This window comes from Halichoerus grypus, chromosome 1, assembly GCF_964656455.1.
Source record: "Halichoerus grypus chromosome 1, mHalGry1.hap1.1, whole genome shotgun sequence".
Lineage (NCBI taxonomy): Eukaryota > Metazoa > Chordata > Mammalia > Carnivora > Phocidae > Halichoerus > Halichoerus grypus.
In genome coordinates, this window is record NC_135712.1 from 103,516,958 (window position 1) to 103,541,625 (window position 24,668).

Consider the following 24,668-nt stretch of genomic DNA (forward strand, 5'->3'; position numbering starts at 1 on the left):
TACTGGTCATTTCATATACATAAACTAAAGTAATAATTTGAAATGTGGTTAAAGATTTAAATGAAAAATATTCTTCATACATCCACAGTATGCAATATTTTGCAGACACTAAACTCATACTTTAGAGAATATCTAAAGACTAGGAAAATGATTGTCGTATATGTAGAGGAAAATAGTATATTTATGATCATAAAGCTTTGTTCTGATTTTAGAAAATATTTTTCATATAAGGAAAATGGAAACAAAATACACCGAAATGATAAAATCTTGGTTGCATGATTTCCTTTACCAAACTTTCTATAGTTTTCAGATTTTCCATGAGGATGCATTTTCATTTAAATCAGAAAAAATTTACTTATGCTATTATGATAGCCATACTATCTCTTGCAGGATTGCTGACACAAACCACAACCAAACGGAATGATTATTTGGCACCAAATGTACCTTTTCTACTCCATATTATTTATCTATCACAAGCTATGAAAAATAAAGTTTGCCCCCCCACCACCAAAAAAAAAAAAAAAAAAAGAACTTAACTCTTAGATTGGGGATAATTTCAACATAAAAGGTTTTTTTTTTTTTTTTTAAGGGATAGTAAGCTTTACTTCCAAATAAGGTCCTGTTTTTAAGACTCTCTCAAATATATAAATATATTGACCAGTTACAATTTTATTTGGCCAGTACAATAAAGTAAAAAGCAATTTATTCTTTATACATAAGGGTCTCAGATAATTGACATGGCATTCCCAGTCATCAAGAGAAATTCCTTCCTTCCACTATACATAGTGGTGGCAAAAAGCTTATCAGCAGATTGTTATGGCTTTCTTGATCATAAAGAAGTGTTCTTAGTTCCAATGAGGTGTAAAGGTCCATGAAGAAAATACATTAGATGATCCAAGTTTTGACACTAGAAATAATGCATATTACATTCATAAGAGAATCTTGAGGGCATGGGCCATAACTTCTACAAATTTATAATAGAGTCCACAGCATTAGGCATATAATAGAAACTCAAGAAATATTTGAACGAATTAATTTCCACAGGCAATTCTTTATTTCCCCACTGTTTAGAGGCACAGTTTAAAATGGTGGTGTGGCAGAAGCCTTTTATATTAAAAGGGTTGTAGGAATGACTATGGCCCCCTCTCATCCTATAAGCACTCCCTTACTTTTTTGTGGATATTTACAATGTTTAGTGATAGAACTAAGCATTTTATGATTAGGTGCTACCAAATGGCATTCCTTGATCCAGCAACTATGTCATACTCATGCTGTGCTCCTTGGCTCTGAATTCAATGGTTTATACCTACTGAACCACAGAAAGCCCCAAAAGTCTACCTTAGAAATTCTTTCAGTTCATAGTGCCTCATTCTATCAAATATGATCTTGAAATCTGCAAAGTTCATTTATAAGAAACATATACATTAAAATATTTCTGAGAACAAATTTCTAGGTGCTAATAGTCACAGAAGCTGTTAGGTGTCTTAACATAAAATGGAATCCTGAAAATCAAAACCTTAAATTTTAGGTGAGTACTCTCAAGCCACCTTTATTAAATGATTAAAATTGGGAGGTTTATGTGGAAGAATACTAATTAGCACCAAACTATGTCATCTTGATGGAAGACCCTACCTCAGACTTTAAGTCTGAAAACAAGTATATGAGTAACCCTGAACATTTCATTGTTCACAAAAGCTTATTTAGAAAGGTGATTTTATTTCCTGTTTTATGACAATATTCTCAATCAAGAAAATATCAGTCAAGGCCTGTCTTGTACAAGGAATATATTCACTTTCAACTCAGTCAGTGAGTAAGTCAAAGCCAGTGTCCTTGAACTACCTCCAAAGGGCAAAATAATATTTTTTAATTTAAAAAGATTATAGATACGCAATTTTTAGCTCCTGCTAAGACCAAAGAGATGGAAAAGTAACATCCTGTGAATATATGTAGGGGTTCTTTGACCAAAGACTAGTCATCATACATAGGTTGCCCTTAAGGAAATGTTAACGATTTATAATTAAAAATAAGGCTGATCGATTTGCCAACCTGTTTCTGAGCCTTTAATATCTAATACCTGATATGTGGTAACATAGCTATTCTCTGCAGCTTGCATGATCAGACTTTCATTTCTGCAGGTCAGAAGATTCAAAGTTCATATTCTGCACAAAGTAGAATTTAGACTGTACCAGATATAGGTAAACTTTAATACGAAATAATCAATGTTTTTAGGATATAGGATAGATGTCAAAATCACTTGAACTTCAAATTAATTTTCCTGCCCATACATATGTATTTCTATTTCTTCTTAAGCAAATATAAATGGGAAGGGAAAGTAGTGTTCTTGAGAGTAAACTGCATGCCAGAAGTGCCAGCTTTTAGCTTTTGTGTCTTCAACAAAATTACAAGTATTATTTACTTAAGAAGGTATATATGAGGATATACTGTATGGCAACTTTCACTGAATTTCAGCTCTGCAACATCAGGTACAAAAAAAAAATTCTAAATATATAATAAAACACTAAACTTCAACATATCACTTTTAAAGTTTCCTTTTAATTTTCTGATGAAACATTTGAGGTACAACATTTACAGTAAACACTGAAAATGAACATATTTGAATCCAAGACTATAGATTTTAATTGTTTTTTTACTCAAATTTTTTAAACATCTGACTATTTGATTACAGTATTTTACATCTCAAATTATTTAATAATTCTAATTTTATATCCGAAAAGTATTTGTCTGCTCACTTTAGAATAATTTGTAAATTAGTAGAGTGTGCTTATATTGACATCCTTGATATACTGAACTAATGGTTATTTAGACAATGGTAGTGTTCAAATTAGAAAGTGTCAACATCAACAATAGCATATGTTGAGTGCAAATACTTTCAGCAATTAACTAAATACCAAATTAACTACAATACAGAGTGTAAAGGACACCAGATTATCATTGAACAATATTTACTGAATACTTTCTAAATGTCAGGTATTAAGTTAGCAATAAAGGAACCCAATGACACATTATGTTAGCAATAGGGCTAATATTTATACAAAAGATGGTGGGCATGGAACCCTTCTGTGTTCTTTAAGGTCAATGAATGATTTGATAAGGAGTCTGTAACCTTTAAGAATTTCTTATGTTGGATTTATGTTAAGTAATGGATACTCATTTTGTTTGGGGTTAGTCAAATGACAGATTACTTGAAATAAATAGAAACACACATTCTCTTTCTTCCTTACTCCCCCCTCCATCGTGTTTACTCTCTAAACAGTTAATTGTGGAGCAACGAAATTATAAGCATGCATCTGTTTTATAAAGTTAATTATAATAATTTTATCCTAAATTTTTATGACATGGCTGTCTGCATTTGAAGAAGGCTACGAAGAGTGATGACTGAAAGACCCACTGACATATAACTGACGGTCCTTTCCCTCCTAAGCACAGGGAAGAGTGTTCTTTGATGTATGCCTACTATTTGTGGTCTGTTACTATTTCTGATCCTGACTCTTGGGTTCACTGCCTTTGCTCAGACAGTTACCCAAGAGTTTAAATTACACTTTTGCTAGATGTTTTTAAAAAGGTACTAATTATACTCTCACAGTTTAGTTAAGGCCATTGCTGTTTTTGATATATTGAGGACATAATGCAACTCAAAAGTTGTCATAATCAAGAATTCTTAACTATTACCCACTGTAGTGGTCACAATTACATAAGAATCATTTCAACAGCTCAACTAATCCCTACTCTGAGACTTTTAAAAGAGCAAATCGGAATACAGCACAAAATTTAAAATTTGTTGAAATGGCATTAATTGTAAATGTCCCAAAAGCTCCTAAACAAGTTAACTAAAACAGCATAATAAATTTGCCTGAATCCATATACCCCTTAATTGTAATTTACAACCTTTAGAATGAAATGTTAATCATTTTATTTTTCTATGTTAATTATTTCATCTCTTTTTACCATTAATTATCCTTTCAATTGTTACTTTTATGTTATTTGGTTTAAAAATAATACTAACACATGTAAGCCAACACAGTATTTTCCTTTAAAAACAACAATACTATGTAGAAAACTGCTGACATTTTAAACTTAAAAAAAAAATGTCTAGGAGTTGCATAGATGGAGAATTTAATCGATCAAAATAAATTAGGACACCAAGTCAAAGTTCAAACTGGCAAAACACTTGGGCAAAAAAGTAGCACAAAGCTTCGCGTCTTAGGAATCCAACTAGTTTGTAATCATTTTTATATAATCGCCAAAGCAAGAACTAAAAAAAACAAAAAAACCCAAAAAACAAAAAAACACCCACACCCCCACACAAGAAAACTCGATTATAATGAAGCAACTAATTAAGTTCTGGATGCCTTCTTCCTAAGGCATCACGTTAATTCACTTGGAACTGTCCACAGATCTGACATCTGTTTACCTGAGGTGTTAAATGCACCCACTCTCTGCTTCCCTGCCCTATTTGCACTTCGGAGAGAGGAGTCCCTTTACAGACAGGACTAGCTTTGTAACAAAGCAAGCAAAGAAAACAAACAGTGCACTCGGCAACCTCCAACCACTTCGACGTGACAGCACAACTCTCCAACTTGCTGTGCTCTCAGAAGTGCGTATTTATGAAAACGCTGTTTTAAAAATGTGTTCCTTTTCAAACAGTTGTCATCTTAGAAGACATTCCCTGCCTCTCATTTGGAACTGAAACAGGTGTGGAAAGGGTCCCGTAAGCGTATTTCTCACCAGAAGTTCCACCTGGAGGGCAGTTACCGTCACCTGCAAGGCTCTGCGGCTGCGAAGGCGGGCCTCCGAGCGCGGGAACCAACCCGGACACCCGAAGTCCGGCCAAGTCGAGAGCAGCGGGCACTTGGGTTTGTGTGCGGGGGGCCGGCTCGCACCTCTCCCCACCTCACGCTCCCAAATCCTTCTCTCCCCTCCCTCCCACACCCCTAAATCTTCCTCTCCCTCCTCAACCCCCCAATCCTTCGCTCCCCTCCCTCCCACACCCCTAAGTTCCCTCCTCCCTTCCCTCTCACGCCCTCGAGTCCTCTTCTCCCCCCAAGCCGCCTCCTGAAGTTACTCAAATTCCCCCTCGCCTTCCTCACAGTTTTCTCGCACTTTTCCCTGAAAATAGCTCCCTTCAAGATCCCTGAACTCCCGCGCGACCGCGGGCTCCCGTCCCCCCACACTCACGAGAAGAAGGGATCATCCTCAAAGCTGCTGCTCAGCATCCCGAACATCGTGGCTCTGTCCCGGGCGGCGGCGGACGCGGACAGATTGGAAAACGATGTGACTCGCCGCGGCCGCGACCCGAGCCAGCCTTCCCCACGCAGTCACCGCCCCCCGCCCGGCTGCGAAGGCGGCGCCCGCCGCGAAAGGCGATGCGTGACGCCGAGCTGCTTTCCCATTGGGCGCTGGTCTCCTGGCGTCACTAAGACGAGGCGGGGAATAAAGCGCCGCTGCCATGGCAACTGCCGTCAACAGAGTGGAGGCGAGAGGTCTGGCTTCCCGCCAGCCAGGCGACGAAGCCTTCTGAGGGACGAGATAGCTTTTTCCCGGGGCTGCAGGAACACAAAAATTAGACCACCTCCTGCGTGACCTTGGGCAAATCGCCCTCGGCCTCGAACCCCAACTCTCTTTTCGGGAAAATGGAAATGGGCCAAGATTTGGGCTAGATGGCTTCCAAAGATCCATTCATATGCCGCATTTTGTGATCCACGGGCAAGAGTCTTATATCCAAAACGCTTCCGTGGTAGTTGGTCAAAAGCTGTGCACAAATACTGAGAATGAATGTGCAACAAGTTTTTGAGTACAGTTAATAATGTACTCAGTGCTTGCTTGAAGGAAATGAGGCTTATAAAATTTCACAAACTTCTTTGCCTATGTGAGTCTAAAATTCAAAGCAATATTTCCCAAAGTGAGAATGCTTAAGTTTTATATAGACATGATATTTAAAAACAAGATGAGCAAGTTGCTCTCTTTTTGGTCCTCTTTCCAGTCTCCATTTCAAGGAAGAAGTCTCACTTTGGTGCCAGTCCGTCTTTAACACTTCTCCAGCATTCCTTAACCTAATACAGTAGGACTCAGACCGAGGCCTGCACCATATCCAACTAAAATTCCATTACTATATAGTTTTGTTTTAATTATATTTATGTGTGAGCCTTCTGTTTATGGCAAGTGAAAATTGTTTTAAATTTAAAGCAGTGCTGTACATCAATAACTAGTCTTTACAAATGTAAGTGAAAAAGTGAGCTAATTTAAGGAAATAGTACAGGTGGGATTTGGACATAGTGTGGGGGAAGGATATATGACAGTGGTACTCATATTAATAAGTTTTGGAAAACTCTGTCCTGAGGCCTTCTATTAGTCTAAAGGCAGGTGGAGGAGAAGGCAGAAGAGAGGACGTTAAAGAAAGAGAAGAATGATAAGAGTATAAGAAGAGAGAAGATGCACCTTGTATGTCTACCTTTAATACAGTGGGCTCCCCAGCTTCTCTAGGGGGCTGTCCTCTGGAGACAGGGGGCCATCCCAGGGCTCCACAGGGCCTCCTGGGATCGGGCCAGAGAGGTGGCACTCTTCCAGCATGAAGAAGCATGCAGGACCTGATTTGAGGTGACAGGAGTACTCAGAGGTTATTTTGGGAGCTGGAAATTTAATCCTTTGGACCTCTTACCTCCACACCTTTAGCCAAGTTTGCTGGCAGCCTCCTTTCCCTGAGACTGGTAGTGTGAGGTAGGGCAGATTTTATACTGTCCAAGTTAAGATAGCATAGCCTTTCCAGGGAATAGGCTATTTTTTTCTCCTCTGGCATCAGAATAAGTTCAGAGAGCATACACATATTAGGGATCTCTAAATTAGTTTCAAGGCAAAAAAAAAAAAAAATAGTTTTAGAAGACTTGAAATTATTTTCTCTTTAATAGTACAACTCAAGATGTTGAGGGTCACATTGTTTAGAAACTAAAAACAGGGGTGCCTGGGTGATGCAATTGGTTAAGTGTCCAACTCTTGGTTTAGGCTCAGGTCATGATCTCAGTGAGGTTCCTGAGATCGAGCCCCACTTCTGGCTCCACGCTGGGCATGCAGCTTGCTTGCTTAAGTTTCTCTCTCTCCCTCTCCCTCTGCTCCTAACCACCCCCTTAAAAAAAAAAAAGCATCCTTAAATGAAATGAGGTAGATTATTGGTGATAAATGACAGTATTAAAATAGCTTTGGGGGCGCCTGGGTGGCTCAGTCAGTTGGGTGGGTGCCTTTGGCTCAGGTCATGATCTCAGCGTCCTGGGATCGAGTCCCCCGTCAGTCTCCCTGCTCAGTGAGGAGCCTGCTTCTTCTCCTTCTGCCTGCCGCTCCCCCTGCTTGTGCTCGCTCTCTCTGACAAATAAATAAATACAATCTTAAAAAAAAATAGTTTTGGATTAACACTAAATAAAGCGACTTGTAAGGAAAATTCCACCCCCCCCCCCCGCCCGTTCCCATGGAGATTTTTCTTAGACCCACAGTGCTGAAACCTGAAAGCTTTAGTCCAGGCACAGGTTAGTCACAGAGTTACCTGGAGATCCCAAAAACAATTTGGGTCTAATAGCAAATGCTTAAAAAAAAAGGCTTAATGGAAGAAAGAGGAGAGTTGAAGTTGAAGAGACAGCATAGTTTCAGATCTGATGGGAAATGAAAGAAGAGGTAAGAGAGGATGAATACCCCAACAGGGAGCAATAGGGTCCTGGATTTGGCTGTAAATAGAATCACAATAGCTAATATTTATTGTGTGCCAGGCACTGTTGTAAGGTCTTCATGTGCATTGGCTCATTGAATCACTCCTAAGATTTTGTGGAGGGGAGATGGTTTTTATCTTCATTTATAAGTGATGCAAACAAAACACAGAGAGGCTAAGTAAACTTCCAAGGTTCATACAGCTAGTTATTGAACAGGGTTGGAGGCCTGGAGTTTTCCCTGGTGTGGCTGGTTGCATGGAATGTGGGTGATGGGCCACACTGAAAGATGCAGGATGAAAGCAGGTAATCATTTCTCAAAATCAAGTTGACGGACTAAATAATGGGTCCAAACTAAAAAGCATGAAATTCAGTGGGAATATATTCCAACTAACAATTCAATTTTACAAATATTTATTGAGTGCCTATGTTGGGTCAGGCACTGATCTAGACACTAAGGTGTTGGTGAACAAAACAGACAAAAATCCCTGTCCTGGAATTTATATTCTTGTGAGTGCAGAATAAAAATAAATGGCATAGGGCGCCTGGGTGGCTCAGTTGGTTAAACGACTGCCTTCGGCTCAGGTCATGATCCCGGAGTCCTGGGATCGAGTCCCGCATCGGGCTCCCTGCTCAGCGAGGAGCCTGCTTCTCCCTCTGACCCTCCCCCCTCTCATGTACTCTCTCTCTCTCTCATTCTCGCTCTCTCAAATAAATAAATAAATCTTTTAAAAAAAAAAGGTATAAAAAATAAATGGCATAGAAAGTAGTAGGTTAAAAGGTGATAGGTGTTGGGGGAAAAAACTGAGCAGGGTAAGGGGGATGGACTTGTGAATTATGAATGGGAAATCCTGTGTAGCCTACTTTGAGAAGGTAAATCTGAGGAGATTCACTGGAAGAAAATGGACATCTGCTGGAAAACATTCCAGATCTAATCAAAGATCCTGAGGTAGCATGTCCCTGGTATATATAATATACAGTCTATTCTTATGTCCTGAAATTTGCCTTCAGAGGAAGGAGATGTGCTAAGTAAAGTGAAAATTATATATTGGGATAATACTTTATATATATACTTCCTATGTTCCAGGCATTGCATTAAGTGGTTTACATACATTTTCTCATTTAATCCTTATAGCAATCCTGTATACTAAGATGTTTATCCCATATTACATGTGAAAAAGCTGAGGCCCATCGAAATTTGTCCAATCAGTTCAAATCCAGATAGTCCTACCCCAAAGCTTATATTCTTGCCACCACCCTACTTTGCCTCCCTATAAACAAGTAACCATTTGCTGAGCACCTCTACGTACATATATAATCTTTAACTACACCACAACTTGTCTCATTTGGAAGATCACTGCTTGAGTTGAGAAAATACAGAGAAAAGCATGAGACCCACGTCAACCTTACAACTCTATTCAAAACACCAAGAGTTCAAGTGTCAATGAGTCCTCTTTTCTTTCATCTATTAATACATCATCTATTTATTAAGGACCAATTATATACCAGGCACTATTCTAGGCACTGAGGGTACAAAACTCCCTGGCCTCTTGGAGCTTGCATTCTAGCGGGCAGCTCTTTTAGCAGCTAATTCTGCAATTACCATTGTTACAGTACTTCAGACTTTTCAAAATGCTTTCAAAGACATTATCTCAAGTGCCCAAGAGAAATAAACAAGCTCTTAATGATAGGATTCATTTTCTTCTTAGTGCTTATCTTCTTTTCAGCCGGCCGTCTGACCAGTCCTACAATAGGTTTGCATTATCCCCGTATGAAAGGTGGGGGGATGGTGCATAGTGATCCAGTGACATCTAATAAGAGCATAGATCCCAAGGTCTTCAAAATCCCTGTCAGGGCCACCTCTAGTCTTTATGGCATCATTGTCCAAATTAGTAAAGGTGTCCCTCTCTCAAGATACATTCATCAGTGGTAAAATTGTTTCATAAACATACAAATCTACAGTGTGTATGATATGACTGGCATTCCCTTAGGTGTTACACATTTGCCCATGGCAGCCCCACTCTCCAGCCTGAATGCTTCCCACCAGACAGGAGTTAATGAGTACCAAGCTCCAGCCGCATCCTTGTAAGAAATGTCGATTTATTTTCCTGCAACTAAACTTAATTTATATTCTGGGCTCCCATCCCATTGGCACTGACCGCCCCCACCCCCCAACCAGGGAGAGGATGCCAGGCTGTAGTTGGTTGCCAAGCATGCTGCATCCCTGAAGGGGTCTGTATTCCCCTCATTGGGTGGAGCCAAGGCCCCTGAGCATCTCAGAACGTGCAACAGCACAAAACCCTGCAGGGAAGAATTGTCGTGCCCTAAATGCCCATAACGCCCTCTCCCTTTGAGAAATACACTCAGGTTTGTCTTCCAGTGACCTAGAAATTCAAAGCAACTTTGAGTTTACAGAAGCACTTTTCCAATATTAACTTCTTTTTAGTGCCTGCTACTGAGGCTAGGGCCTGGAGTTTTATTCACAACTGAACTATAAACAAGCAGCAGACTTTCTCAGTCATGTTTATTTTCCATCTCTGTGGACGTGTATGTTCATGGCTGGCTGTTTATTTTCCACAAACCATAACTGAGTTATTTTATTTGGAAAAATGTAGAGAATATGTCACCTTCTGGGATTTTGGTAACAATAATCTGCCTTTATGGAAAGATGCTTTAGGCAGCCTCCTGGGGGCAGAAGTGGAAGCTCTGGGCCCTGGAGTGGGACTAACCTTCAGGTGGCTGACAGGGAGTTCTGGGGAGAAAAGCAAAGGAATGTTCTGTTGTAGTGATGGAAGGCCAGAGAGGATGGAGATATTAGAATAGGCAGGGGAGGGAGTGAAGACTCACTGTAGGGTCAGGGCTGAACCAAAGATTATACTATTGTTAATAAAAATGGGCAAAAGTTTTGGCTTTTCCTGCATTTCTTAGATATAAATCTTTGGGGCTTGGATACTTTGGAGCATGTGCCATGCTCTTTTTAAAATAAACACTTAGAGGGGGCGCCTGGGTGGCTCAGTCCTTAAGCGTCTGCCTTCGGCTCAGGTCATGATCCTGGGGTCCCCACATAGGGCTTCCTGCTCCGTGGGAAGTCTGCTTCTCTCTCTCCTGCTCCCCATGCTTGTGCTCTCTCTCTCTCAAATAAGTAAAAAAAAAATTTTAAATAAATAAAAATAAAATAAAGACTGCTAAATGCTTTCTTTTATTTAGCAATAGTTTCCACTTAAAAAGTGTGTACCAAGAGTTTTACAAATTTTCTGTCACAGGATTCTCTCAATAACCCTATGAGGGAGGAATCGCCTCCATTTTGCAGATAAGAACACAGAGATTCAGGGAGGGGAAGTGATTTTCCAACGTCCTCTAGCTGGCGACCGGTGGAACAGGGATTCTGATTCAGATCTAACCATTTCAAGGCTATTTTCTTACCCCTGCACCCATAGCCAACTCTCATACAAAAAAGGACTCGATGATATGGAATTATGGAGACATGAGGCTTCCAGGATTGTTCAAACTTGACATAGGTTGTTTGGTTTAGATACACGAAGAGACTTTTTAATTTTCCTGAAAAACAGCAAAAATGTTAATTTTTGAAGAAGATTTATGTATGAGAGAGAGAGAGACCATGCTCGTGAGAGTGAGCACGAGTGGGAAGGAAGGACAGAGGAGGAGGGAGGGGGAGAAGCAGGGAGCCAGCAGCCTGTCATGGGGCTCGATCCCAGGACCCCAGGATCATGACCTGAACCCAAGGCAGACACTTAACTGACTGAGCCACCCAGGCCCCCCCGAAGTGTTACTTAATGAATAAAACAAAGACTGTTACTCCAAAGACAAAGAATTTTAATGACAATGTAAAATACAAATATGTTATATTAATTTTTTTTTAGTGACAAAACTGAAACTTTCTACAGAGCCCATAAAGGACCCACGTGTAGTTGATAAACACATCCAAAGCCTGATTCACTTTTTAAATTTACTTTTTAATTGAGGTATAATTTAAATGTAATAAAGTCCACTAATCTTAAGTGTACAGCTCAGTAAATTTTTATGTACAAATAAACCTATGAAAACACCATCTGGCTGAAGATATAAAGCATTTCCAGTGCCCCAGAAAATTCCCTCAAGCTCCCTCCCAATCTCTCTCAAAGGTAACCAGTATTCTGAGATTTGTTTCTTTTGCTTAACATTATGTCTGCAAAATTCATTCATCTTGTTACATATAGCAGTACTTTATTCTTTTTCATTGCTGTGTAGTATTTTATTATATGAATTTACCATAAGTTACTTATCTACTATTGATCAATTTTTGTTGCTTTTCTTTGTTCCTTTTTCTTCCTCCCTCCCCCCTTTCTCTCTAGCTTTTTTTTTTTTTTTTTGGCTTTTCAGAATAAAGCTGCTATGATCATTCTTGTCCATGTCTTGATTAGTTTTAAAAACTGAATGGAGCACTGGGTGTTATACGCAAACAATGAATCATGGAACACTACATCAAAAACTAATTATGTAATGTATAGTGATTAACGTAACATAATAAAATTAAAAAAAATTAAAAAATTGATTTAACATTCAGCTATTTTTTAGTCTTATTGTCATTGAGATTCGGAAAACTTTTCTCTACAGGCAATAATTTCACAAGGAGGATTTTCCTATTGAGTCAACAGTTTCATGTTCGTGACTGTCTGTTTCTTTTGTGGATAGAAGAAACACTTTTTTGCTTCTTCTAAGAAATGAAAAATTTTAGAATCATTGAGCCTAAAACAAGTTGAAGAGTAGAAAGTATTCTTTAAGAAATACTGTTGAGGTCATCTGTTCTCAGACACTGTTTAATGTGACTGTCTACAGTGCTATTTTAAAAGTTATTTTTAAATCTTTGATAAGATTTGGAGAGAATTCAAGCTGTGGGTGGATGTCCCGCTGTGAAGGCAATGATTTGAGAAGTCTGTCTAGGGGTTGAGGGATTATTTTGGAAAACATTAAGAACTTGAAATGCCTTCATCCCTTTGTCATATGCTTAGATGCTTTTTTTATTTGAAATGTAGAAAAAAAAATCTGCTTCCATCTTAGAAGAATTGTTTTTTATTTCAAGGCCATGCAAGTTTTAATGCTATCTGGGGTATATATTTGGGGGTAACAATATAAAGGGGCAACAGGGGGTTAAGTTATGAGTGGCTCCAAGCTATACCTGGTTTTCTCCTAATTCATATCTCCCTTACCTGGCAACCCCCGTGGGACACAGTCTCCAGCGAGGCTCATACTCCTGACTGGCCCTGGCAGCCCACTGGGAGAAACTGAGTGACCCAGGCCCAGGGAGGATGCTGTGGTCTGCTGTTCTTAATAATAAAAGCTGAAATGCTGAAACCTACTATGTGCTACGCCCATTGATTCATGACAGTTCCATTACTATATTACAGAAGTAAGTAAACACAGGCTTTAGAGAGTTAAGTAATCTGTCTAAGGACATAGTGCTAGGAAGTAGTGGAGTTGGGGTTGAAAACCAGCTTGTCTGGGGGCGCCTGGGTGGCTCAGTCGTTAAGTGTCTCTTCGGCTCAGGTCATGATCCCAGAGTCCTGGGATCGAGCCCCACATCGGGATCCCTGCACCGTGGGGAAGCCTGCTTCTCCCTCTCCTACTCCCCCTGCTTGTGTTCCCTCTCTCGCTATGTCTCTCTCTGTCAAATAAATACATAAAAAATTAAAAAAAAAAAAACAACCAGCTTGTCTGACTGTAGACTCTGGGCTCTTATTAATACACCAGGCGAACCTGTGCTAGCACTTAGTAGGACTGTCTCCTTTCCCTCCAGTTGAGGGCGGGGCTATACCTAGAGCTGGAGTCAAAAACAACAGAGGCCAGGCAAGTAATACGCATGAGGGAAGTGGGATCGGTAAGATGCTAAGAATTAATAATCAAAAGAACAACAGACGTTTATTGGTTGCCACTGTGTGTCTGGCAACTCTAAGTGCTTTACATGTTTTAACGCCCTCAATCCCCTGAACAATCTCATGAGATGGGCACTATGATTATGGCCATTTTACATGAGAGGAAGCTGAGGGTCACAGAAGAGGAAGGGCTTGCTCAAGGTCACACATCTAGGAGTCTGGCCCAAGGACCAGCATTCTTGTCCCCATGCCGGATAGCTATGGGTTCCTGCAGGGGTGCACAGCGGGGCACTGGTGGGACATGCTTCCAGCAAAGGGGGAAACTGCTATTCAGCTCCAGATGATTGCGCTGCAGAAATTCATGCCCACTGGTAATAATGGAATTTCACACGAAATCTCCCAATTTTTAAAAGTTAGCAATTAATTAAAAACAAAATACCTGAGCGGGGCAAACAAGACAAGCCTGTGGGCTGAATCTGGCCCCCAGGCTTTGGTCTGTGATCTAGTTACGGAGAGAGTGAGTTTTCATGGCATGAAAGGATACCCGAGCACAGTGACATCCGCATATTGGCTTCTGAACGTACCTCAGGACTGTGTTGACAGTGAGTCCTGTGTGGTGAGAGCTGAGAAGTGTCCTGACTCCTCACAAAAGGCCTTTGTGAGTGGACACCAGTCACCACCGCATCGCTGGCTGTCCGGATCTTAAAATATCGGGGCCGTGAGGCAGTAGTTTCCTTCTACAGGATATTTAGATTACAAATTAATGTTTTCATCCGGGTTGTGAAAGTCTAGCATAAATTTATCAGGTTCTGGATGCTATATTACCTTTCTAATTCTGTTCAGTCTTAAAGTGGACCTGAAATCATCTTGTCTGTGCCCTATCCGCTTGTATTCCAATTTTTTATTTATTGAAGACTGTCCTCCCTGTACTGCTTTGGAAAAATTGGAATCTAGCAATGTATGTAATAAAATTTCAAAAACCCATTTATCCATATAAAAATAATCTGGTAAACTAAATGTGATTGGATGCTTCCAAGATTCTTTTCCCTCTTAATATTTGTCACCGGCCAGCATGTATAGGGGAGCCATAGCTTGCCTTCATTTATTTATTTATTTATTTTAAAAATTTTATTATGTTATGTTAGTCACCATACCTTACATCATTAGTTTTTGATGTAGTGTTCCATGATTCATTGTTTGCGTATAACACCCAGTGCTCCATTCAGTACGTGCCCTCTTTAATACCCATCACCAGACTAACCCATCCCCCCACCCCCCTCCCCTCTAGAACCCTCAGTTTGTTTCTCAGAGTCCAGAGTCTCTCATGGTTCATCTCCTCCTCCGATTCCCCCCCCTTCATTTTTCCCTTCCTACTATCTTCTTCTTCTTCTTTTTTTTTTTTAACATATAATGTATTATTTGTTTCAGGGGTACAGGTCTGTGATTCATCAGTCTTACACAATTCACAGCGCTCACCATAGCACATACCCTCCCCAGTGTCCATCACCCAGCCACCCCATCCCTCCCACCCCCCACCACTCCAGCAACCCTCAGTTTGTTTCCTGAGATTAAGAGTCTCTTATGGTTGGTCTCCCTCTCTGGTTCCATCTTGTTTCATTTTTCCCTCCCTTCCCCTATGATCCTATGTCTTGTTTCTCAAATTCCTCATATCAGTGAGATCGTATGATACTTGTCTTTCTCTGATTGACTTATTTTGCTTAGCATAATACCTCTAGTTCTATCCACATTGTTGCAAATGGCAAGATTTCGTTTTTTTTTTTTTTTTTTTAAGATTTTATTTATTTATTTGACAGAGAGAGACACAGCGAGAGAGGGAACACAAGCAGGGGGAGTAGGAGAGGGAGAAGCAGGCTTCCTGCTGAGCAGGGAGCCTGATGTGGGGCTTGATCCCAGGACCCTGGGATCATGACCTGAGCCGAAGGCAGACACTTAACAACTGAGCCACCCAGGTGCCCCTGGAGATTTCGTTTTTTTGATGGCTGCATAATATTCCATTGTATGTATATACCACATCTTCTTTATCCATTCATCTGTCGATGGACATCTTGGCTCTTTACATAGTTTGGCTATTGTGGACATTGCTGCTATAAATATTGGGTTGCACGTACCCCTTCGGATCACTACATTTGTATCTTTAGCGTAAATACCCAGTAGTGCAATTGCTAGGTCATAGGGTAGCTCTATTTTCAACTTTTTGAGGAACCTCCATACTGTTTTCCAGAGTGGCTGCACCAGCTTGCAGTCCCACCAACAGCGTAGGAGGGTTCCCCTTTCTCCACATCCTAGCCAACATCTGTCATTTCCTGACTTGTTAATTTTAGCCATTCTGACTGGCGTGAGGTGGTATCTCATTGAGGTTTTGATTTGGATTTCCCTGATGCCGAGCAATGCTGAGCACTTTTTCATGTGTCTGTTGGCCATTTGGATGTCTTCTTTGCAGAAATGTCTATACATGTCTTCTGCCCATTTCTTGATCGGATTATTTGTTCTTTGGGTGTTGAGTTTGATAAGTTCTTTATAGATTTTGGATACTAGCCCTGATATGTCATTTGCAAATATCTTCTCCCATTCTGTCAGTTGTCTTTTGGTTTTGTTGACTGTTTCCTTTGCTGTGCAAAAGCTTTTTATCTTGATGAAGTCCCAATAGTTCATTTTTGCCCTTGCTTCCCTTGCCTTTGGCGATGTTTCTAGGAAGAAGTTGCTGCGGCTGAGGTCGAAGAGGTTGCTGCCTGTGTTCTCCTCTAGGATTTTGCTGGATTCCTGTCACACATTTAGGTCTTTCATCCATTTATTTTTTATTTTTAAAGATTTTATTTATTTATTTGACAGAGAGAGACACAGTGAGGGAGGGAACACAAGCAGGCGGAGTGGGAGAGGAAGAAGCAGGCTCCCCATTGAGCAAGGAGCCTGATGCAGGGCTCCATCCCTGGACCCAGGGATCATGACCTGAGCCGAAGGCAGACACTTAACCAACTGAGCCACCCAGGCGCCCCAAGCCATAGGTTTTAGACAAAAAGTTTACTAGGCATTATTTTTAGAATTTTCTTTCTTTTACTTCATTTTTTCTCCTTTGGGCCTTTATATTCATTCTGGGCATATATTCTAGGCTCTTAAGAAACCATCTTTAAGGGCTGTTATAAGTTTCTCAGGGCTGTCATAATGGAGTACAACAAACTGGTTGAAAGTGCATACCTTTATAAACTTTACAGTAGGCTTTTTGGGTATTAACCTGATTCCTTCTAACTTCTTCCTATGTTTTCTACTCTCATTCCCTCCTTTGCCCTATTTTCTTCATCGATTTGTTAAAATTTCTCTTTTATCTTGCCATATTCTATGCATTTTTATAAAACACCTGATGATTTTCTGGAAAAAAAGAATTGTAGCAATAAAGAAAATAATAAAATAGCCACTGTTAATTTGATGGTAGGGTTGAGATATTGGCCTCCGTTTGAAAACAAACTCATTATGCGATGCTTCCCAACGTGATAAAATGCCAGTGTAGATCTCAGAGTGATGTCTCTAATTGCCTAGACCTTTTTACATTAGGTATCTGCATGAGTTAGAACTCCTTTGTGAAGATAAAAAGGCTGCTGCAAGAAATTGCCCCAGTGCTGTAAGAGCTGTCAGACTGGAGGGCATCTCAGATGAGATTAATGATGTCTGCCTTAATATAAGAAGATTTAGCATAACCAAGATTATGGATTCTGCAGAAACCTGTCAGCACTCATTTATTTGGAATAAATATTATTTTTAATTAAAGTCCTAAGGTAGGTTATTCCTGAACTAATGAGATCTACAGTGATTTCCTTTGGGAATTAATTTTCTTTTTTAATTCTCATTTTGATGATTATGGTTCATTCAATCTTCTGCATGGCAGTCAGTTTTACAGGACACGCTGATTTCTAGCTAAGCGTGCTAAATAACCCTGTATTTGTTTTTACATGGCACTCTCATTTTCTTTTTTCTTTTTTTTAAAGATTTTATTTATTTATTTGACAGAGAGAGACAGCGAGAGAGGGGACACAAGCAGGGGGAGTGGGAGAGGGAGAAGCAGGTTTCCCACTGAGCAGGGAGCCCGATGCGGGGCTCGATCCCAGGACCCTGGGATCATGACCTGAGCCGAAGGCAGACGCCTAACGGCTGAGCCACCTAGGCACCCGCACTCTCATTTTCTAATTATATTTATCATTTAACCCAAACACTCTTATAGGTTTGTCTGTCCGACTCAGCTGTATATGGTGATATGGTGAGGTGGCTTTTATAGGATAATGTCACTCACAAGAGAGTAAAGCTTCATTCTAAGTGAAATGACACGGAACACAAAATCAGAAAATTATAGCATTGCAATTTTAAACTATTTTTTAATTGATTCTAGTTCTTTGGTAGGCACTGTGCTGAGTGTTTTACATACAACTCTAATCCACACAGGAACTTTGCAAGATAAGAATTACCATTCTGGGCTTTTTTTTTTTTTTTTAATCTTTCTTTCTTTTCTTTCTTTTTTTCTTTCTTGAGAGAGAGGGCTCACATGCATGCGTTGGGGGAGAGGGGCAGAGGGAAAGGGAGAAGGAGACTCTCAAGCAGACTCCACGCTGAGTGCAGAGCCCCACTGGGGCTCAATCTCACCACCCTGAGATCATGACCTGAGCTGAAACCAAGAGTCTGCTGCTGAATGGACTGAGCCATCCAGGCGCCCTCCCCAATCCTGTTTACTAGATGGTGGAACAGAGATTCAGGAAGTAGAGTCGATTCAGTAGACAACACAGGCCCATACCACGTCACGCGGCCTCAACAGCGGCAATCAGCCAGCTTCCAGCAGACCTGCATGTAAAGATCCGTGCTTACCGCTGTGCGGTTCAACCAGATTTTCAGTGGCTCCATAGGGTTGGTGTTCTGACTACTATTGCTGTGCAACAAACCACCCCCAAGCTTTGTGGTGCAAAAGAGCCATTTTATGACACTCATAAAGTCCATGGGTAAGGAATTTAGACAGGGGAATGATGATGGCTTACCTCTGGGCCTCAGCTAGGGAAACTCAGAGGTTGGGGATGTCTTCACTCACATGCTGGGTGTTGGCTGGAACCTCAGATGGGACTGTCAGCCAGAACACCAACCTGGGGACTCTCCATATTGCCTGGGTTTTCTCACAACAGGGCAGCTCCTGGGTAGTTGGTCCTCTTCTAATGGCCGCTCGGGGCTCCAAGGGTTAGGATCCTGAGAAGTAGGCATGGGCCTTTCTTGAACCAGCCTTGGAAGTTATGCTGGCCACTTCTGATGCATTCTTTTGGTTAAAAGCAAGTCACTAAGACTGACCCAGATTCAAGGAAGGGGACTTAGACCCCCCACCTATCAATGGGAGAAGTATCAAAGAATTTGCAGACATGTTTTAAAGCCATCACAGCATATAACAAATAGTCTACTACCTACTGCTATCTCTGGCTTACATGTTGGAGTTGAGGTTCTCATCTATCTCTCTTGTCATCCCCTTCTGCTGACTCACTTGGTTCCCCGAAATATAAGCAAGGGCATGCTCCAGGCAAATGTACCTCTGTTACTAGTTGGGGCTTCTGCCCCTAATTTCTAGCTGATCTGCTACCTTGATACAAGCATTAGGAGACCTGTTTTCAACCATTTCTTCTAACGACAGAAAGATGCAGACTATGCCTCTCATTTACCTTAGTTTTTCTTGGCTCCTCAGGAGTAAGAGCAGGCTAAAAAATTCAAATTTATTGCTTCACTCACACACAATCATGCACCTGGTTAATTCAATCTTTAGCAAATTAAAATATTTGTTGACAAGCCCCTGCTGGTGAAGACAGAAACCACTGATCAAAGGTTGCTTGGTAAATGTAGAATTAGAATTGAATTCAGCATTTTCCATGTGCTTACAATATAAGATGAATGAAAGGGTCTTTTTTCCCTTTCCTTTAAAGGAGACAAAGTTGAATAAAGACATGGGAACTACTTACACGCATAAAGAGGTGGTCAGGCACCAGAGAGTTACACTGATGACTTGGTGCCTCCCCGGATCCTCACCCAAGAGATCATAGCAGGACGACATAAAGTCAAGCTGAAACATGTGTGCCACATCTCTCTAAAGGTGATACATGCAGGCTCAGAGAACCACCCCTAACTGATTAGTGTCAGCCTGGAATAAAGCTAAAGAACAGTAGTGATTAGGAATTCTCAGCATCTAAATGCCACTCACGTGGTGTTTGAAATGTTTACATATAAACTATTGCTGTTCCTGCTTAATGTAACTTCATGAAAAGGGTGTCTAGTAGCCTTTGGAGAGCTGGGAAAGGGAACATGCCACCCAGCAGTATTCCTTGAAATTGTTTTCTGAATTAGTGGAAATTTGAATGAGTAGCTGGGCTATGTAGCTGGGTTTCTTCAGGATTTTGCTAGCTATATTTTTATTTTTAATTAAGTTTTCATTATAATTCCAGTATAGTTAACATACGGTGTTTTATTAGTTTTGGGTGTACAATACAGTGATTCTACAATTCTATACATTACTCAGTGCTCATCATGACAAGTGCCCTCCTTAATCCCCATCAGCTTTTTCCCCCCTCCCCCACCCGCCTCCCCTCTGGTAACCATCAATTTCTTCTCTAAAGTTAAGTCTGTTTCAGGATTTTACTATATTTTTAAAGGAAATATTATCTTATGACTGATTCATAATTATCAGGGTATTTTCTGCTCTGACGAGCTAAAACACTACATTTCCCAAACTTTTTTTGCAACAGGAGAGCAGTCATTTGATTAAGTTTCAGTTGGTGTTGATATAAACTTCCAGGTCTCTTTTAACTTCGTCTTTTTTTTTTTTATTAAGATTTCATTTATTTATTTGACAGAGAGAGACACAGCGAGAGAGGGAACACAAGCAGAGGGAGTGGGAGAGGGAGAAGCGGGCTTCCCGCGGAGTAGGGAACCCAAACTGGGGCTCGATCCCAGGACCCTGGGATCATGACCTGAGCCGGAGGCAGACGCTCAGCTACTGAGCCACCCAGGCGCCCCTAACTTCTTAGTCTTCTTAGAAGGCAGGGAGGACATCCTTTCTGCTGCCTGGATTGTGGGCATGTGGAATGTGAGAATGCTAGCTACAGCCTCAGTCAGACTGAAGCACGTGGTAGTGGCCATCGACCGAAGATGGTGGAACAAGAGCCCCAGTCCCTGACGTATGACTCCATCATAACTGCTTTTAAATGTCTTTTCCTTGAGAGAGAAACATTTTTCCTCTTTAAGCCATTGTTTGTTGCTGCTATTGTTGTTATGCTATTGTTATGAAATGGCTATACTTAATTAATCCTAATTGATACACTGCCCTTGAAGATAATTTTATCAGCTTTGGTCTCAGCAGGAAACAGATGACATAGGCAAAAACGTTTAATGAAGGTATTAAATACAGGGATGTGGACAGGGTTAAGGGCCCCAATCAGGGAGCAGTAGCTATAGGAAACTTCCAGCCCCCAGGTCTGAAGGGGCCGGAGGAAGGAGCTGTGACTAGAACATGATGAGAGATGCACCCTTGGGAAAGGGGTTAGCCTCCTAGAGCTGTGACTTTAGGAAAGCAGCTACATGGCCCAGCAAAGGTACAGATACCCAATTCTCTCTGCTCCTTCCTCTGACTTTCTGCCAGTGCCGCCTATTGGCTGAACCCAACCAAAGGCTGGAGGGCAAGGGAAACCGGGTGCTGCAGTCTATAAAGGTCAGCCTCCTGGGACACTGTGACCAATGATTTTAGGGGGAATATGGAGGGAACTGGCTGCATAAAATGCATCCTAATTATAAAGTGACTTTTTAGTTACTAAATGATTTGAAGAAGAGAGTGATGCAATCTTAACTTGCATAAAATCATCTGATTTGGAAGTTTATTTACTGTGGCTACTGTAGTATAAATACAAAAGGTACGTACGCTACGGCTTAGCAGGTCCACTGTTAGGAAATCTATGCAGCCGTTCAAAAAGAACGACGCGCACAGATGTACAGCTTCAGAAAGTTATCCAAGGCATAATATCAGGGGAAAAAGTTAACTGCAGACCAATCTGTTTCCATGGTCTGGAAAGAGAGCCCATATGTCAGTATCTCTACAGAGATGTATTTGTTTAAACATAGGGCAGGGCTGGGAAGGACTGTTAATAATGACCACCTGGCAGGGAGGGGCAGGGCAGCAGCCTAACAAAAACTGATTGCATATGGATGACTTGACTTTCCTGGTTTTGTTTTGTTTTTTTTTAATTAATGAAATAAAAACCTCAAGTCACAAAAATGTTGAAGATATCACTTAAGAAAAGGTTAATTCTTGATACAACTTCCATTACGTTATTCTTTTTTTAATTTTTTAAAAATTTTATTATGTTATGTTAGTCACCATACATCATTGGTTTTTGATGTGGTGATCCACGATCCATTGTTTTCGTATAACACCCAGTGCTCCATGCAGTACGTGCCCTCCTTAATACCCATCACGGGGCTAACCCATCCCCCCTCCCCTCTAAAACCCTGTTTGTCTCTCAGAGTCCATAGTCTCTCATGGTTCATCTCTCCCTCCAATTCCCCCCTCCCCATTTTTCCCTTCCTTCTCCTAATGTCCTCCATGCTATTCCTTATGTTCCACAAATAAGTGAAACCATATGATAATTGACTTTCTCTGCTTGACTTATTTCACTTAGCATAATCTCCTCCTGTCCCATCCATGTTGATGTAAAAGTTGGGTATTCATCCTTTCTGATGGCTGAGTAATATTCCATTGTATATATGGACCACATCTTCTTTATCCATTCATCTGTTGAAGGGCATCTCGGCTCTTTCCACAGTTTGGCTATTGTGGACATTGCTGCTATGAACATTGGGGTGCATATGGCCCTTCTTTTCACTACATCTGTGTCTTTGGGGTAAATACCCAGGAGTGCAATTGCTGGGTCATAGGGTAGCTCTATTTTTAAATTTTTGAGGAACCTCCACACTGTCTTCCGAAGTGGCTGTACCAACTTGCATTCCCACCAACAGTGTAAGAGGGTTCCCCTTTCTCCACAACCTCTCCAACATTTGTTGTTTCTCTCCCTGTCCATTTTTGCCATTCTAACTGGTGTAAGGTGGTATCTCAATGTGGTTTTGATTTGGATTTCCCTGATGGCTAATGATGATGAACATTTTTTCATGTGTCTGTTAGCCATTTGTATGTCTTCTTCAGAGAAGTGTCTTTTCATATCTTCTGCCCACTTTTTGACTTGATTATTTGTTTTTTGGGTGTTGAGTTTGAGAAGTTCTTTATAGATCTTGGATACCAGCCCTTTATCTGTAGTGTCATTTGCAAATATCTTCTCCCATTCTGTGGGTTGCCTCTCGTTATTCTTTTATCAGGCTGATGTTGCCTGTATTTATACAAGGCTAGCAAATGAGCACATTTAATAAATTCTATGTGACCATTTGCTAGCTGGCATATTTAAATTATATAATTTATAGAGAACATATACATGAAGATTGAGTACACTTTGAAGTATTGTGAAACAACTAGTTTAATAAAATAGTGGCCATTCACATTTAATATACACATTGCACATTTGAACTAGAAACCAATATTTAAATCTCCTAGTGACATTTAAACATTAGATTGATTTTTTAACTCCCCAAGTAAAAACACATTTTATTTTATTATTATTTTTAAATGAAAGGCCATTTTTTTTTTAAGATTTTATTTATTTGACAGAGAGAGAGAGAGAGAGAGAGAGAGACAGAGAGCAAGCACAAGCAGGGGGAAATGGCAGGCAGGGGCGAAGCAGGCTCCCTGCTGAGCAAGGAGCCTGTTGTCGGGCTCGATCCCAGAACCCTGGGATCATGGCCTGAGCCAAAGGCAGCCACTTAACCAACTGAGCCACCCAGGCACCCCTAAAAACACATTTTAATGCTATGCTGTCTTTGCTGGCAAAAGGACAGAAATTTTTTATCATAAATTGTGAGAATTTTAAGGTAGCTTTTAAAAAAATAAGAGAAAAAGCATATTTTAATAACTGTTCCAAAGCTCTTTAAGGTCTGTTTAAATGCCTTTTTAAAAAAAAATTTATTTTATTATGTTATGTTAATCACCATACATCATTAGTTTTTGATGGTGTTCCATGATTCATTGTTTGTGTATAACACCCAGTGCTCCATTCAGTACGTGCCCTCTTTAATACTTTAATACCAGGCTAACCCATCCCCCCCACCCCCGCTTAAATCCCTTTCAAAGGGATTTAGAAATTAATCGAACAACATCTCTTGGGAATTACATTGCACAGTTATTATAGCAAGATGAGAATACTTAGAGATTGGAATTTCAACTTAAGGACAACAAATAAAAATGGAGTCTCTGGTATTTTCTAAGCTATGGTGAATGCTAACATATTCGTTACCCTCTTATTAATTATAAAGAAGGGAAGTTAAAAGTCTCTGAGCATCTTTTTTCTGAAAGCAGCCCACATGACCTCTGAAACACAAGCGTGGTTGTAGGAACAGTGTTAATGTGAATAGGTATTCCCCTTCAAGTGTTTCTGGTGGAACAGCTGTTAAGTAACACAGGACTTGGGGTGCTGATTATGCTCTATGGAAGGTCCACAAATTTTAATGAAATATTTTAAACATGCAGAAAACTATATTTATGGGAGATGATCATTTTGGATGACTTTCCATTTTCACCTCACGTACTGAGATTGCAGCAGATTCAAATACCAGCATTTTGAAAAGAGTATTTTTTTCAAACTATTAATAGTATGAGTTTTCTTCTCCAGGCCAACTAGACGTACTATAGCAGAAAGAGAAGACAGAGAAGCTACAATGGTGCTAAATAAATAATCCAGTTACGGGATTTGTTTAAAAAATCTAGGAATTTTTCACAGTAGTCATTCATTCATCGTGCTGGTATTTGGAAAACATTTATTTCTCATTTATGTTTTCAATTCCATTTTAATTTATGGCATAATTCTTGTGGAACATTCACAGGTAGATAGACTGTAGTTATGGAGTTTATATAAGACATGGGATTTTAGCAGTTCATTTTTAAAAAGATTATGAAGGGAGCCTCCACTCTATT

General features: G+C 40.4%; 1 protein-coding gene across 3 annotated transcripts in view; it reads right to left on the bottom strand.

The window, feature by feature from the left end:
• Window positions 1–5,379, bottom strand: part of MLF1 (myeloid leukemia factor 1) — a 31,399-nt gene extending 26,020 nt beyond the window's left edge. Inside the window, exon 1 of one of the 3 annotated variants that reach the window (XM_036122415.2) lies at window positions 5,197–5,379. In XM_036122415.2, the coding sequence (XP_035978308.2) occupies window positions 5,197–5,243 (47 nt within the window). In that variant the 5' untranslated portion in view covers window positions 5,244–5,379. The remainder of the gene's footprint in view (window positions 1–5,196) is intronic. The other 2 variants (XM_036122418.2, XM_036122420.2) reach the window with 2 other exon arrangements.
• Window positions 5,380–24,668: the final 19,289 nt, after the last annotated feature.